Below are 14,562 nucleotides of genomic sequence, written 5' to 3'. Positions count from 1 at the left end.
AAAAAAAAAAAAAAAAAAAAAAAAAAAAAGGTTTTTCAAAGGACATTAACAGCTCCCACTACAGTTAGTCAACAGCTCTGAAACTCAATGTTGGTAACTAGCCTCTAGAATCACTCGGCACAAAACCAGAGCGCTGAGGGCTTGTACTGCTCTTCAGATACAACCTCCAGAGGTGAAAATTTAGCTCGATTTGAGTGAATGAATCTCTGACTGAATTAATCAGGCTGATTAATTGTGAAGCTTCTAAAAAAAACACCTGTTGGTTCAAACTGCATTGTTACTGTAGTACTAATCACAAAAAAAAAGGAGCAATTCCTTTTATCAGCCTTTACCTATTTTCAGTTTCTGTGCATTCACACTGAAGTTAAACTATGAAATGAAGGGGGAAAAACCGGCAGATTCTGTTAACAGGTCTCACACTAGAAAACAATAGATCTAGTCGGTGACATTAGAATTCACTACATCTACCTGGCCTAGATCCAAAGCAGCCTCAGGGCTTGGAAAATACTACTGGCTTCCTAGAAGACAGTATAGGAACTGTACTGAACTTCTGCATTGTCGATTTTGTAGACATAAGCCACTTGTTAGTTTTGTTTAACTTTTAAATATGCTTTAACCTTGCACTTTTGGAYATTACCAAGTGGTCAAAATCCTGAAAAGAAAATACTGACCTATCAACTTTGCAAGCTTTGTACCAGCCACCATATTCTCCAAAAGATGAGCCATCTTTTTGCTTTCCCTAAAGCAAAAGTAAAAAAGAAAAATAACTAACTGGCATCTTAAACAGTAAAAGCTCCCCAAAAGTTTTACTACAATGGCCTTACTTTGCATTCTTCCCTTTCTTCAGCATGCATCCAAATAGGCTTATTTTCATCTGATGAAACATAGAAGAAAGTATTTTTTACTATAAATCTGCAAAATATTCACCGTTTGAATTTCATCCTTCTAAGACACAGCTGAGAACCATAGACTTAAAACATCACTACTATTACAGAAACCTACCGTCAATACAATAGAAAGCAGCAGAAAAATAAAACATACTCTCCAACACGGTAGCTTTACAACACTGTCTCTTCTTATTTGAAGTTAGAAACAGAGTTATTTCTTAGAAGTTGTGATGTCAGGATACACGGCAATCAGTTTATCAACTACTTATTTGCTAGAAAACATATATTTCTTTTATCATAACAACTGTTTTGATATCTACTAACTAGTGCTTYACTACTGTCATTCAGTGAAGATACTTCACTGTGATATACAGATGATGAAATACATTTAACTTCAACATACCGTAAAACTTAGAAATTAAGGACTTTCTCCCCAATTCCTTAGTCATTTTAACAGTTAATTCAATGGTTCATTTCACCAGAATATCTATTATGTCATCAAGAGTCCTGTACTGATTTATTCCTGTGTCTGGAAAATGACGAATAGTTTTCTGTCTCTACAAGAATATCAAATTTGGAATTTCTCTTTGGCATAAAATAAATGAGCAAGAAATGCAACCTATAAAATATACACTTACTAAGTATTCTACATGCCAGAAAAATCCCTCATTTAGAATTAGATGTTATTGAGCAATCTAAATGCTTTCCTATGATATTTTGCAGTACTTCAGCRCATCTATAATTTCACTCTTGAGAATTAAAATTGCCTGTCTGAAGARATAAAGGCACAATTAATCTCCTTCATATTTTCAGTTCTATTATTAAAAAAAACATTAATTCTAGGGATTAAGTTTCTTACCATCAACGGAACCAAATTCCCGTTCATGAGCACGAGTAAGAATTTCTTTGTATAAAGTTTCTGCTTGCTTGAATTTGCCCTGTTTTAGATAACAGGATGCCTAAAAACAAAATACCCCCCCAACCAAAGACAGACATCAGCACATCGTTCTAATTAGCTTGATAAACAATACAATAACTGCTCATCAAATGTACATCCACTTCCATCCATCAGAAAAAAAAGATGTTTTTTTAGATTTACTTTGAAAATACCTTACCAGGTTATTCTTTGTTTTTGCAACATTTGGATCATCTGGTCCCAGCTTAGTTTGGTAAATCTCCAGTGCCCTCTGATAATAGTATTCTACCTCTTCGTATTTCCCCTGGTTCTGGCACAGCAAAGCCAGATTATTTAATTGTTTGGCAACATCAGGGTGATCTTTCCCCAAGACCTAGAAATGAAATACTTTGCATTAAAAGATTCTGCAGTCATCGTATCAGGGCTTAAAATTGTACCATGTTTAAGCCTCTGTAAGTTTTCATCCTCTTCAATTACAGCATGAGGATGAAAGCAGACTTCGCATATAGGAGTACACAAATTATTCAAATCAATTATAATTGGTAATGTTACAGAGTGACTCAAAACAAGAATAAGTAATATAATTACATTATATTGCATGAAAAAGATGTACATTCAATCACACAAATTAGAACAAATATCCAATTGACCTCAATATTTTTAATTATGCTTCTGTTTTATTTCAATGATCCTGTCAAAACCAAGATTACCTCTCCCTCAAAGGAGAGGGGAAGGAGGTGGAGGGAAGGAAGGTAGAGAAGTAGATTTACAAGAGGCTTCAGAATTTAGAATAGAACCAGTCAAAGCTCTCTGTAAGAGTATAGAAATTCAAATGTTGTTTTACACTTCAGATATTACTGACTACTTTGTTCTCAGTAACTCTGAGGCTGCTCTGGTAGTTCRACCTTACCAAAATACACCACATTCACTCACCCCACACTCTCACACACACTCACACACACAGTTACCTAACCCCTACACAAAATGTTTCACCCCCAAAAGTTATTCATACAAAGGTGCTGCCATTTTTTCCTCATACCTTTTCCCTGATTTCCAGGGCTCGCTTACACAGCGGTTCAGCCTCCTTGTACTTTCCACGTTTCCCATAAAGCACCGCAAGGTTGTTCAGAGTTGCTGCCACCTACCAACAGTAGAGAAATATTAATTACATTGAAATTTGCTGATATAAAGACCTGACAAACGAATACATCTGCAATGCACTGATGTTCTTAAATCTTCCATGTACAAGGCAGAGGTCTTTAAGTAAAGCAAGCGAAGGAAAAAAAATATTGAATGTATATATATGAAAAGCATGAAAAACAAGGAATACTTTGTCTTGGTTTGTTCAGATGTCATAATGGATACACATTTTCTTTTTATTTTCTTTTCTTACAAAGACATTTCTCAAATCTATACTCAGATTTGTCCCATTTCAACCCACATGAATGGAAGGAACACATTCATTTCAAACAATGAAGTCAAAAGCTTGATTTGAATTATGTCTCATTTAAAAGTAAAACAGATCAGACATCCACCTTTAATCTAAATTTATTAAACTGATTTCAGTRAGCAATTATTTTCTCACATTAATTTCTCATAGAAAATTCATGCAATATGATCCAAAAAATCAACTGCAAGTCATTTGTGGTGAAACAGAATCAAATACAATGCTCAGAAAGCATGTTAAATCTTTAAGAGAAAACAAAATATGTCATACTGTGGCTCCTACCTGCACTGTTTAGAGATAAGCCAGGTCTTAAAACTTTCCTGTTGAGTTTAACATTAAAATGAGTTGAAAAAAAATTCAGTGAAAAACACAACTGAAAATATGACATTGCATGTATACAAACCGCAGGATGATCTTTGCCCAAAGTCTTCTCACGGATAGCCAAGGCATCATTCAGGAGGTTTGCTGCATCTTTGTATTTGTTCTGGTCCCTACATTTTAAAAGTCATAATTAATAACACTGGACATTCAAAATGTCATAAAAAATACGAGTTGGCTCCATACTGGCCTGAACATTCCATTAGAGAGAAGAAGAATTCAGAGTACAGTTACAGACTTCAGTTTCTAACTTTCTAACTCATGAATRCATCAAGCAGTTTGCTGCCGAACTAGAACAGGACTGTCTCCATCTCTACAGGACTGTCCAATTTACAGCCCTACATATTCAGGAAATGGCTAACCTACATGAACCCTTGATAGAGAAAAAAAGCTGTGGAACGGTTTGAAAAGCAGTGTCTTTCTCAAAACAAGAGTACAGGAAAAAAAAATCCACATCTTGTTTAAAAGTAAGGAGACATACAAAGAATGTCTCAAGGTTTTACAAAAAGGGTGACAAAATAAATCAATGAATCCAAAGTACTAAGCTGAACATTAACAGGTTAAAGCCAAATATTAATTGCTTATATAGGTGATACAGCTCTACGTCAGAATACAAACCTGTACACCAAAGCAAGTATGTTCAACATGGTGGCAACATCGGGATGATCATGACCTGAAGTCTTCTCCARATCTTCAAGAGCTTGCTTGCAAAGGGGTACGGCAACCTCATATCTACCTTGGGAAGCATACTGGATTACAAGATTATGAAGGGTCCTTAATCTTGCTGGAATTTCATAGCCACCTTGTTGGGCAGCAGCAGCTGCACTGCTGTGCTGTTGTTGAACTGGAAGAAATGCATGAGATTTTAAGTTGCTTAAAGAGATGACCATAACTAGAAAACAACTAATGATACTATTCATTAGTTGAACCACTTGATTTCCTCAATACCAGTATATTAGAATACACTTCACCACAGTTACAATCTCTCAAACAGCAATGACAGTTTTATTCTCCGTACTCTATCCTTGCTGAATGCACAAAGAGATTATTAGTATTTCACACTTCTATTAGCTTGAAGGGACAAACGTCAAAAAACAGATAAAGAAACACATGAGTCAATCCACCACAGCAAGTTATTAACAAATCTCACGATTTTAAACTTAAAAATATCCCTATGGATTGCTACGGATTTCCTATGGAAAGGAACACCAGAACAGAGAAGCCAAAGTAGCCAAACAACTACAGAAAAGTTGAACCGATCTGTTCTTTTTCCTTTACTCTCCTTCTCCAAAAGGACACTTTTGTTTGTTTCTTTTGGTTTGCTATACCTTTCAAGAAATACTCAGGGCTCTTGCATAAAGTACTGCAGTACTGCAGGGGGGAAAAAAAAAAAAAGAGGAAAGGAGAGGGGAGGGAGACTGACTTTTTTTTTCCTTACCTTTCAGTCACCTTGCAGCAAGTGGGAGCCTTAGGTCAGTGGAATCATATGATTCCAAACCTGTGCCCATAGTCACTGTCTTCCAAAGTACTTAAATATTTTTGCATTTTTTAATCAAGTTCAAAGAAATTACTGAAGTGACATCCTTCTTTTTTGCAGGGCAGAATTCGGTATACAGATTATACTGCTAGAGAGGTAACTCTGACACTCAACTTTTCCCCCACAAAATTCTTGGGAAGCCAGTTTGAGCTCAGGATGGAGTTCATGATAAACACTGAACTATTCTGAGCTCTTCATGTCTTCCTTCTATTGCTGGTCTTCACTACCAAACTATCAAGACTGTATCTTACATGTGTACAAGAAGGAAATCCAATTTTGATGATTACTAAGGAGAGGCCCTTCAGACATTTTGCCTTAGTCATTTATCAGCTAGGAACCAAAGCATATTGCCTTTACATTACCATATCAACACATTGTATAATATTACCTTCACACTCAAAGAGAAGCATGAAATATGCTCATGAATAAAGCTCGACTTATCAATGGATTCCTACTGACATTTTACAAGATTGCTAACTGTATCCATATTCACCAATCCTTCTGACTTGAAGGCAATGCTTCTAGAGTGATGAACAAGGAAGACAATCTTAGTGATACAAAGGATTATACAGGAAAGATTTCACACTGAAATCTGCCCCAAAATGTTAAATCAGGAAAGTCACTAATAGAATTCAGCACGTGGGCAGACCAATAAGCAGCTTCAATGTTTCAGAATCTGCCTGAGTCACTTGAAACAAGTCTTCTTCCATTCAGTGACTCATTAGACCAAGGAACAAATTTAGTACTGAAAGGAGTTCCGAGAACTCTAGCTCTGTCAGAGCTCGGAAACTTTCCTCAAAAATCTAGCTCTGGTGGCTGGTATACAGGACTACAAGTTTTTCAAGAGATAATCACCATTCTGCTCTAGCTTATAGGACATTACATATGGATTATTCAATTCCATGCTTCACAACATTCTAGCTTCAGTGCTGCAGAARCACACTAACAATATCACTTGAAATGTACTTACTTCCTTGTCCTTGTTCATCTTCGTCATTTGGAAATAAGTCGTCCAAAGGCTCTTTGGTGGAATCCGTATCCTTATCTTCCTATAAAACACCCACAAATCCAAACAATTTGTTACATTATCAAGTTTGAGGTTTATGCAATAATTTAAATAAGAGTTCCATAATGAGTTTCCATGATGAGTCTCTTTAACCAGCAATGTTAAAAGGAAAATCCCACAGGCAAAACACAGAAAGTACCAAGAATCAGATTTCTCACAGAAGTTTAAGGACAGTCTCATGTCCAAATGTACTTACAGATTCTGTCTCAACAAAATACAGGACATCTTCAAGAAAGCCAAGAATAAAAATCAGGTCTCCTAGATTTCGGTCTCAACTTGAACACACAAGACGACATTTGCTGTTCTTGCACAGATATACACTACAGTGCACAATAACTCTGAGGTTATATGTGCAATTATTGCTGCAAGGGGGAGAGGAGTAAGGAGATTCATCTCCCAAAGAYGAATAAACCTGCACCAACAACTTTAATTTCTTCAAGTTAGTTTCTTAGTTCCTGCACTAATAATACATTTTGAACTTGTGTTCCTAAGGTTCAAAAAGCAAAAATCAAAAACAAACAAAAAACAGCCCCCACACTCCTGGAAGGAAGTTCCTCTTTATTTTCACATCATATTAAAACTCACYACAGTTCATTGATATATAAAAATGATAACATTCTTAATTGTGGGATTTTGAATGGTATTTGAAAGAGAGAAACTCAGTTCCATTTCCTATACTTGTAGCCTACACAAATAGCTGAAGTTGTCAGAAATATCAATCTCCCTAAGTAGAAATCCCAACACCAAAACACATCCTGTTTTCCCCTCCCCAAACATCCATCCAACATCTTTTTCCACAGATGAGAGAAGGGTAACTGCTGCTGTTGGCACACACACTCTGTGCTGGAAAAGTGAGTTCTCTGCAAAAACAGTAGATGCTTTTGGATGTAGTTGATGTCATAAGGGAAGTTTCCAGTTTTGTGTGTGTTGTTTCTAAGCTCTAACCAAGTGTTACCTGCAACTGTATGCAAAGATCATTAACAGAGACTGTTTATGTAACTGGGGAAACCATAAAGACGCTTTGCTTACTTAGTTCCTATCTGCTAATTAATTTCAAATTTTCAGTCCAAGTCAAGTAATGATTCTATTTAGGCCATCCAAAGATTATAGACCCACATTTAGCACATTAAAATCTCAGTATTATCCCCCTCCTGATCATTTCCTTCTTAAAAAAAAGTTCAGGAACAGCACAAAACAAGCTTCACTGACCAAATTCAGCTTCAAGTAACACTGCATGAAGCTGTGACGGATATGCTCCTTTCCCTAACATGTACTTGCAGCCCTGTTCAGTTGTTAACCACCAGCGATTTATCTAATCCTGGTAGGCGCYGCTGTCCCAATTTCTTCTCCCACTCAGACATCAACATAGCAGCCCTGATGGCTGCATCCCAACAGGGAGGCAAGGTTACTACACCAGCCAAGGTCCTTTCAAGTGAAGGAATGACTATAAGCCAATCATCTTATTCCATAAATACACGGACAGCCCAGGAGCCTCTGGAGCTCTCCCAGTAAGGCAGCGGGCTGCACATCAGGATCTCCCCTCAAGCAGGGACACCTTTCAAGGTTATTCCTCAAGCTTCAGAAATCCCTTTCCACAACAGATTTGTGGTAAGTGAATATAGCGCGCTCTCTTTAAACTTTACTTTGTAACTGTGCACAAAATCCCTTAGTCATAAACTTCTGACGAGGTCTGGGAATAGAATTGGATTCAGCTGCACCCAGACTTCTCTCAGAAGGAGCTTAGAAAGCAAGGGGGTCCAATCTGAACCTCATGACTCAACAGGAGGGTGTCCTTGATAACCGTGTATTATCTTAAACCTCCATGMAGTAAATAATAAGCAACCTTGCCACAGAATCTCAGGAAATCATTGTCTATATTAATAAATTCTATTGTTATTTCTTTCATACGAGTGAAGTGCATTTTGTCACTCACCCCATACCACCACTCGTTCCGTAACAAATTGGCATAGTTGGCAGGATGGCAAGYAGTATCACTGATTATTTACAGAGGCATGGAGTGAACCCGAGTCCCAGCTTCTCAAAGGAGTGGGCTCGTGATAACTGGCATGACTGGGAAGCTGTGGAGGAACATTTAAAATTGGCTAGAGGTTCCTTAAGTGATGGCAAAGGAAAAGGTATTATTTRTAAGATGTTGGGAACTTGTTTGGAAGCTGCAATACAAGAATGTAAAGAAAGGAATAAAATAGAACAGGATCTTAGAAAAGAAATAGAAGAGAAGAAAAACACTGAATTGCTGTTATCCTTAAAGATCCAGCAATCACAGAAACAATTACAGGAAGAACAAGAAAAGAGGCAAAAACTGGRGAAAAAAGTAGAAATGATGCTTTTATGGGCTCCTCACCCTCCTGATGTAACACACACAAAAAAACTGATAGTATCTCCTGACTGGGATGGGGACATTTGGGGAAGTTGTAACAGTTCTGAGGACAGTGGCTCAGACAATGACAATGACTCCTTGTATGCCTCTGAACCTCCTGTATATAAAGCTCAACCTGCAGCAAAAACAGAAAGAACTGACGGACTCTGGGACCCTTTAGAATTAGTTAACCTACAAGAAAAGTATAGCAGGAGAGCAGGTGAGACTGAAACCGAGTACCTGTGGCGAGTCTGCTTGAGTGGTGGAGATCGGATAATGCYGAGTGGGGACGAAGCAGATGGCTATTGGGGCCCTGGTGTTTTCCTAAACCTAGGACCTGACCCACCAGATCCTCCTCACTCAATCACCAGCCGAGTGGCCTACTGGGCTGGAGGAATACATGTATTGGACCGGGAAGAACCCTCCATAATCCCTATCACATCACTGAGTGAGTTATTTATTGCTGTCACAAAAGCTGCCTGTATCCAGGCCATGCATGAACGAGGGACTAACAACGCCCCCATATCTGCTACAGTGAATCCTGCAATGCTAACACCACTGTTACGAGGTGCTCCAGACATCCTTAAGTACTATCTAGTGTCCAAACGGGATGAGATAAGGAGGGACACCGAACACAACAAGCAATTACGTATCAAGGACCCCCATCAACAGCTCCCCTCCTGGGCTAAGCTAATGCAGGACCTAGCCGATTACGGTCGTGAAATAGGTTGGTGCGATTCTAACAGCAATGCAAACTCTAAACTCCGAAGTGAAGATCACAGGGTGAGACCAGTAAAACGGGGAACTAATATCAGACTCAAAGGGAAAGAGCAGCAAACCTCGCAGACTGAATTTAGGAAATGCAGGAATGAATTATGGAGGAAAGGCTCTGGCTTTAGGCATCCCCAGAGCTGCTATACCAGGCCAAACCCCAGACACAATTCTCAGTTTAATTGAAGCTTTCCAGAAAYAAGGAAAGGGTGAAAGGAAGGAGCGTACATCAACTCCTTCAACATAAGATCCTGGAAAAGAAAACCTTCCCTTCTCTCACCCCAGAGAAGAACTGAAAGAAATAAGTTCAAAAAACAAGTAAGGCCAGGGAGACAGTTGGGCCTGCCTGTCCGGGAATGGAGGCTTATCAGTGAATAAGTGATAAGGATCCATATATCTTAATTCCTGTTGGTCCTCAGCAACAATTAGTAAAGTTTTTAATAGATACTGGAGTACAGGTCTCAATATTAACACAAGAGAGTGTTAAAAAGCTGTGTGTGCAACCTGGACAGAAAAAAGTTACAATTACTGGTGTAAATGGAGCAAGTGCTGTGTGCCAGACTGCCAAGGTCAGTCTAKGGCTCCCAGGTCAGAGGCATTTGTTGACTGATATCTTTACAGTTAAAGATTATAATGAAAATATTTTCGGCTTTGATGTTTTAAATGAATGAACCTGGCAGTTGCTAGATGGCAGCATATGGTCATTTGCATCAAACATCTGCCCCAGTCCAGGTAGAAACTGGGAGGCTACAGTGTGTGTACTTYGCACAGCCCCCCCACTCCCCAGTTGAAAACTTACTAACGTACCCCATACCCAACTCCTGCTGCAGCACGGCGTGGCATTTCTGAAGCCATAGCTGACTTGGAGAAGCGACAGATCATCTCCAAAACCCACTCCCCATATAACTCACCTATCTGGCCAGTTCGGAAACCTGACGGAAGGTGGCAACTTACAACTGACTATTGCTAAAACTGCCTCATTAACAGCTGCTGTACCAAATATTGYAAACCTAATAGCCACCTTACAAGCAGCTGCACACCCATGGATAGCAACACTAGATGTAAAGGACATATTTTTCATGGTTCCCTTACAAGAGAAGGATAGGGAGAAATTTGCTTTCACATGGAATGGCACACAAGTTACATTCAATYGACTCCCACAAGGGTATAAACATTCACTTACTATTGCACTGGCTGAACTTTTGCAGGTGGTCTCACTACCACAGGATGTGAAATTGTACCAATACACAGATGACATCCTAATTGGGGGTGATTCTCCTGAAAAGGTTGAGAAAGCAGCCACAGAAGTATGTCAAATCCTACGTGAAGCTGACATTGAGGTACCACCTGAAAAATGTCAGGGACGAAGCAAAGAAGTAAAATTCTTAAGTACTTGGTGGGTAGCTGGCAGTGCAGTGATTCTTCCAGATACCTTAAGGAAAACTGAAGAGCTGCAAATGTCCCAGTCAAAGAAAGAATTACAACAACTGATGGGAACTTCAGGATATTGTACCTGGATTTTCTATTATTGCACACCCTTTATATTCACTCTTAAGGAAAGGCAAACTTTCAAAGTGGGAACTAGAACATGAAGAGGCAGTCAAAACCCTGACTGAAGAATTAAAAACATACGAGTCAGTGGGACCAATACACCGCCACGACCCGATTATAGCTGAATGGGATTTTGCTGAACATGCTACTTACTGTAACCTGTTCCAAAATGGCCCTGATGGATCAAAAAGACCTTTTTTGTTTAGCTCGACTGCATTTAAAGAAATGGAACAATGATATTCTGAATGGGAGAAAAGACTTTTATCCTTAGATAGAGTAGTTAAACAGGTTGAGCTTGTTCCCAAGGACAACCTGCACAAACTAGAGGACCATTTAATTTGCTAGAAGCAATCCTAAAGGGGACTGCTCCCCCAGAAGGAATTGCACAAAAACCCACTATGGAAAAGTGGTATGCCTACCTAACAGGAATTGCAGAAAATATGCAGTTAACTGAAGGACATACTAAGGTTTCCAAATTGCAGATGCTGGTGAATACAGATCCATTAGCATATATTTGTCTGCATATATAGCCCTTGYTCCATTTTGTGCAGCTAAAACTACTGCTCTTAACTCTCCTATCTGTGCACTGCCTTCATCTTCTTTTATTACTCCTTCACCAGTGGTAATATTTAATGCAACAGCCTTATATAGCCATTTACCATTTACTCTTTTTGCTGAAGGGTCTGTAAATCAAACGTTTTCTGTTGGTGCACCATCGATGAGGGGTGGTGGTTGTTTTGGCTGGTGCCACACAATGGATTTATCRAYGGGAAACTCTTAACTGGGAAGTAAACAGAACTCCAGTCTGGAGAAAACAAGATTGGCAACTATTGCAGGATATAGCAAGAAAAACACSATTTCAAATGGGATGGGTAAAGCTCATGCTAAGCATAATCAACCAGACACAAAGCAGAATCAAAAGGTRGATGAGTTGACCAAAATTAGGCAAATCACCTTAGATCCTGAGTGGTATCGATTAGGAGAATGGTTACATCAAAACCTAGGTCACACAGGTAAGGYTGCACTTTGCTGCACAGAGAGGCTGGTCCATAAACCAGAAAACTTGTGCAATTATTCTCACGGAATGTCCTCAGTGCAGATGAAGGCTGCAAGCAGATCATTCTGCTAAAGCTCCACCTCTGCTTATCAATGTGGTCTGCATRGCAAATGGATTATATTGGACCATTCAAATCCTCTGTAGGATATCAATACATCCTCAATCATCAATCACCRATATCAATACATTCTCAACCATCAATACATCCTCCCAGGATGTACTGATATCAATACATCAATACAAACAATTGTATTGATATTATTGCATTGTACAATATCAATACAATTGAATTGTATCAATACAATTGTAAAATATCAATACGATTGAATAGTATTGATATTATTGATATCAATACATCAATACAAACAGAGTCTCAACCCACACAAGGCCCAATGGGATATCYGACTTCCCACAGTTCTCCAATAATTAAATAATCCTTGTGGGCCTACTGGAAGCCCTATAAGCTGAGCATTCTTTGTGAAAAATGAACTTAGTGCTCCACCTACAGGTAAAAGAGAATGTCATTACAGCCAGGACAGCCTGGGATGGTCAATGTACCATCCATGGGTTCTGTGCCTATGACTAACTAAACCTTGTGGCTTACCTGCCTGGGAAGCTACTAATAACAGTGGTGCAAAACAGAATTAGCACGCGATGGAGATTTCCTTCTTTTTAAATGGGGTAACCTGTTCGGCCTCACYCCACCGAAACAAGTTTCTATTTTCTCTTGCAGCAGCACACATGATGGCAGATGGAAATGCAGTATTCATGTTTGAGATTTGTTGTCTGCCCCCATCGGAATGGACCTTACGTTGGTGAAAAAACTGTTACAACACGATGATCTGTATCACCTACTGAAACGCATCCGAGACAAAGGACAAAGAACCCTCATCACTGTTCATCGTGATACAGAAGAAATATGTCGTGTTCAGGAAAGAGTGAAAAGGGATGGAGAACACCATTGGTGGGAAACTCTTCTTGGACAGTCACCAACAGCAATGGGAATTTTTAATCTCATGTTTCATCCAATTGTGATTTTTATTAGCTCTACTGTTATTAGGTCTATTACTTATAATTGTATTGTATATACAGATTTGGTACATGATGAAACAAATAACCCAAACGCAGATACCCCAAATGTATAAATTAGTACATAGTAGCAATACTTTATGCTAAAATGTTTACTTACCATGGACCTGTGAGTGCAAAAACTATAAATACACTGTTTATGGCACAGAGGCAAGAGGTGACCGTACCACCACTCTGTGATGATAAGATGAATTGACTATAGTCACGGGGTGGAGTGTGACGGATACGCTCCTTTCCCAACTCAACCTGACCTGTACATGCAGCCCTGTTCAGCTGCTAACYACCAGTGATTTCTCTAATCCTGGTAGGCGCCACCATCCTGACTTCTTCTCCCGCTCAGACATCAATACAGCAGTCCTGATGGCTGCATCCCGATGGGGAGACAAGGCTGCTACACTAGCCAAGGTCCTTTCAAGTGAAAGAATGACTATAAGTCAATCTTCTTATCCCATAAATACACGGACAGCCCAGGAGCCTCTGGAGCTCTCCTTGCATGGCAGYGGGCTGCACATCAGGATCTCCCCTCAAGCAGGGACGCCCCTCAAGGTTACTCCTCGAGCTTTCCGCAACAGATTCATGGTAAGTGAACATAACACACTCTCTTTAAACTTTACTTTGTAACTGTGCACAAAAATCCTTAGTCATAAACTGTTGACAAGGTCTGGGACTAGGATTGGATTCAGCTGCACCCAGACTTCTCTCAGAAGGAGTTTGGAAAGCAAGTGGGTCCAATCTGAACCTCATGACTCAACAGGAGGGTGTCCTTGATAACCGTGTATTATCTTAAACCTCCATGCAGTAAATAATAAGTGACCTTGCTACAGAATCTCATGAAATCACTGTCCATATTAATAAATCCTATTAGTATTTCTTTCATACGAGTGAAGTGCATTTTGTCACTTACCCCCCCGCCYGCCCACCACTCCTTCCATGACAGAAGCAGCACGGAAAAAATCTGCATACAACTAACTAAAAAGAACTCACGCTATGTTAGAAAGCATTTRGTCCAGTAGTTGGTTAGGGATGACTAAAATGCATGTGTTTTCCCTCATTATGACACTGAGATACTTTGTTACAAAAAACTGTTCTCTYGAAGACATGACTGAGAAGATCAGAACATACCAAATAAGATCTTTCTCTGCAATATCATCTATATTAAGAAACAAAATAAAAAGATGAAGAACAAATGAGAAGTATTATTTAGTTACTTCTGTAAATTACAATTGTATCCATTTTCAAAAATTAAATTTTAAAAATTAAAAATATATGTAATTACCACCAACTGAAAAGACGCMGATGATCATAATGGTCAAGAAACCAGATTCAAAGACCTTTTATCCTAGTGTACGCTCTCAACAGATACTGAGACTAGACACTGTTTCATTGGCCCAAAAATAAGTATTTTTCCTGCAGTCAAAACAGTGGTCCTGTACAATACTGCCACTGAACAACAAAAGATATACAGAAGAAAATATTTGGTTTCAAG

General features: G+C 39.0%; 1 protein-coding gene and 1 long non-coding RNA gene across 4 annotated transcripts in view; one reads left to right on the top strand and one right to left on the bottom strand.

Moving 5' to 3' along the window:
- The window catches only part of KLC1 (kinesin light chain 1), a 45,554-nt gene that overhangs the window by 14,388 nt on the left and 16,604 nt on the right, over nt 1-14,562 (bottom strand). For all 3 annotated transcript variants that reach the window (XM_026048632.1, XM_026048633.1, XM_026048634.1), the window contains 8 exons: nt 6,136-6,214; nt 4,247-4,472; nt 3,654-3,741; nt 2,843-2,944; nt 2,003-2,176; nt 1,747-1,846; nt 825-874; nt 672-739 (listed from right to left, as the gene is read on the bottom strand). In XM_026048632.1, the coding sequence (XP_025904417.1) occupies nt 672-739; nt 825-874; nt 1,747-1,846; nt 2,003-2,176; nt 2,843-2,944; nt 3,654-3,741; nt 4,247-4,472; nt 6,136-6,214 (887 nt within the window). The remainder of the gene's footprint in view (nt 1-671; nt 740-824; nt 875-1,746; nt 1,847-2,002; nt 2,177-2,842; nt 2,945-3,653; nt 3,742-4,246; nt 4,473-6,135; nt 6,215-14,562) is intronic.
- Nucleotides 7,777-13,275, top strand: LOC112955354. Its single transcript, XR_003250866.1, has 2 exons — nt 7,777-7,839; nt 12,721-13,275. It is a non-coding gene; the product is annotated as an uncharacterized LOC112955354 (long non-coding RNA).

Source organism: Nothoprocta perdicaria, unplaced genomic scaffold, assembly GCF_003342845.1.
Source record: "Nothoprocta perdicaria isolate Ctin4 unplaced genomic scaffold, notPer1 scaffold_56, whole genome shotgun sequence".
Lineage (NCBI taxonomy): Eukaryota > Metazoa > Chordata > Aves > Tinamiformes > Tinamidae > Nothoprocta > Nothoprocta perdicaria.
This window is presented reverse-complemented; position numbering and strand designations above follow the sequence as displayed.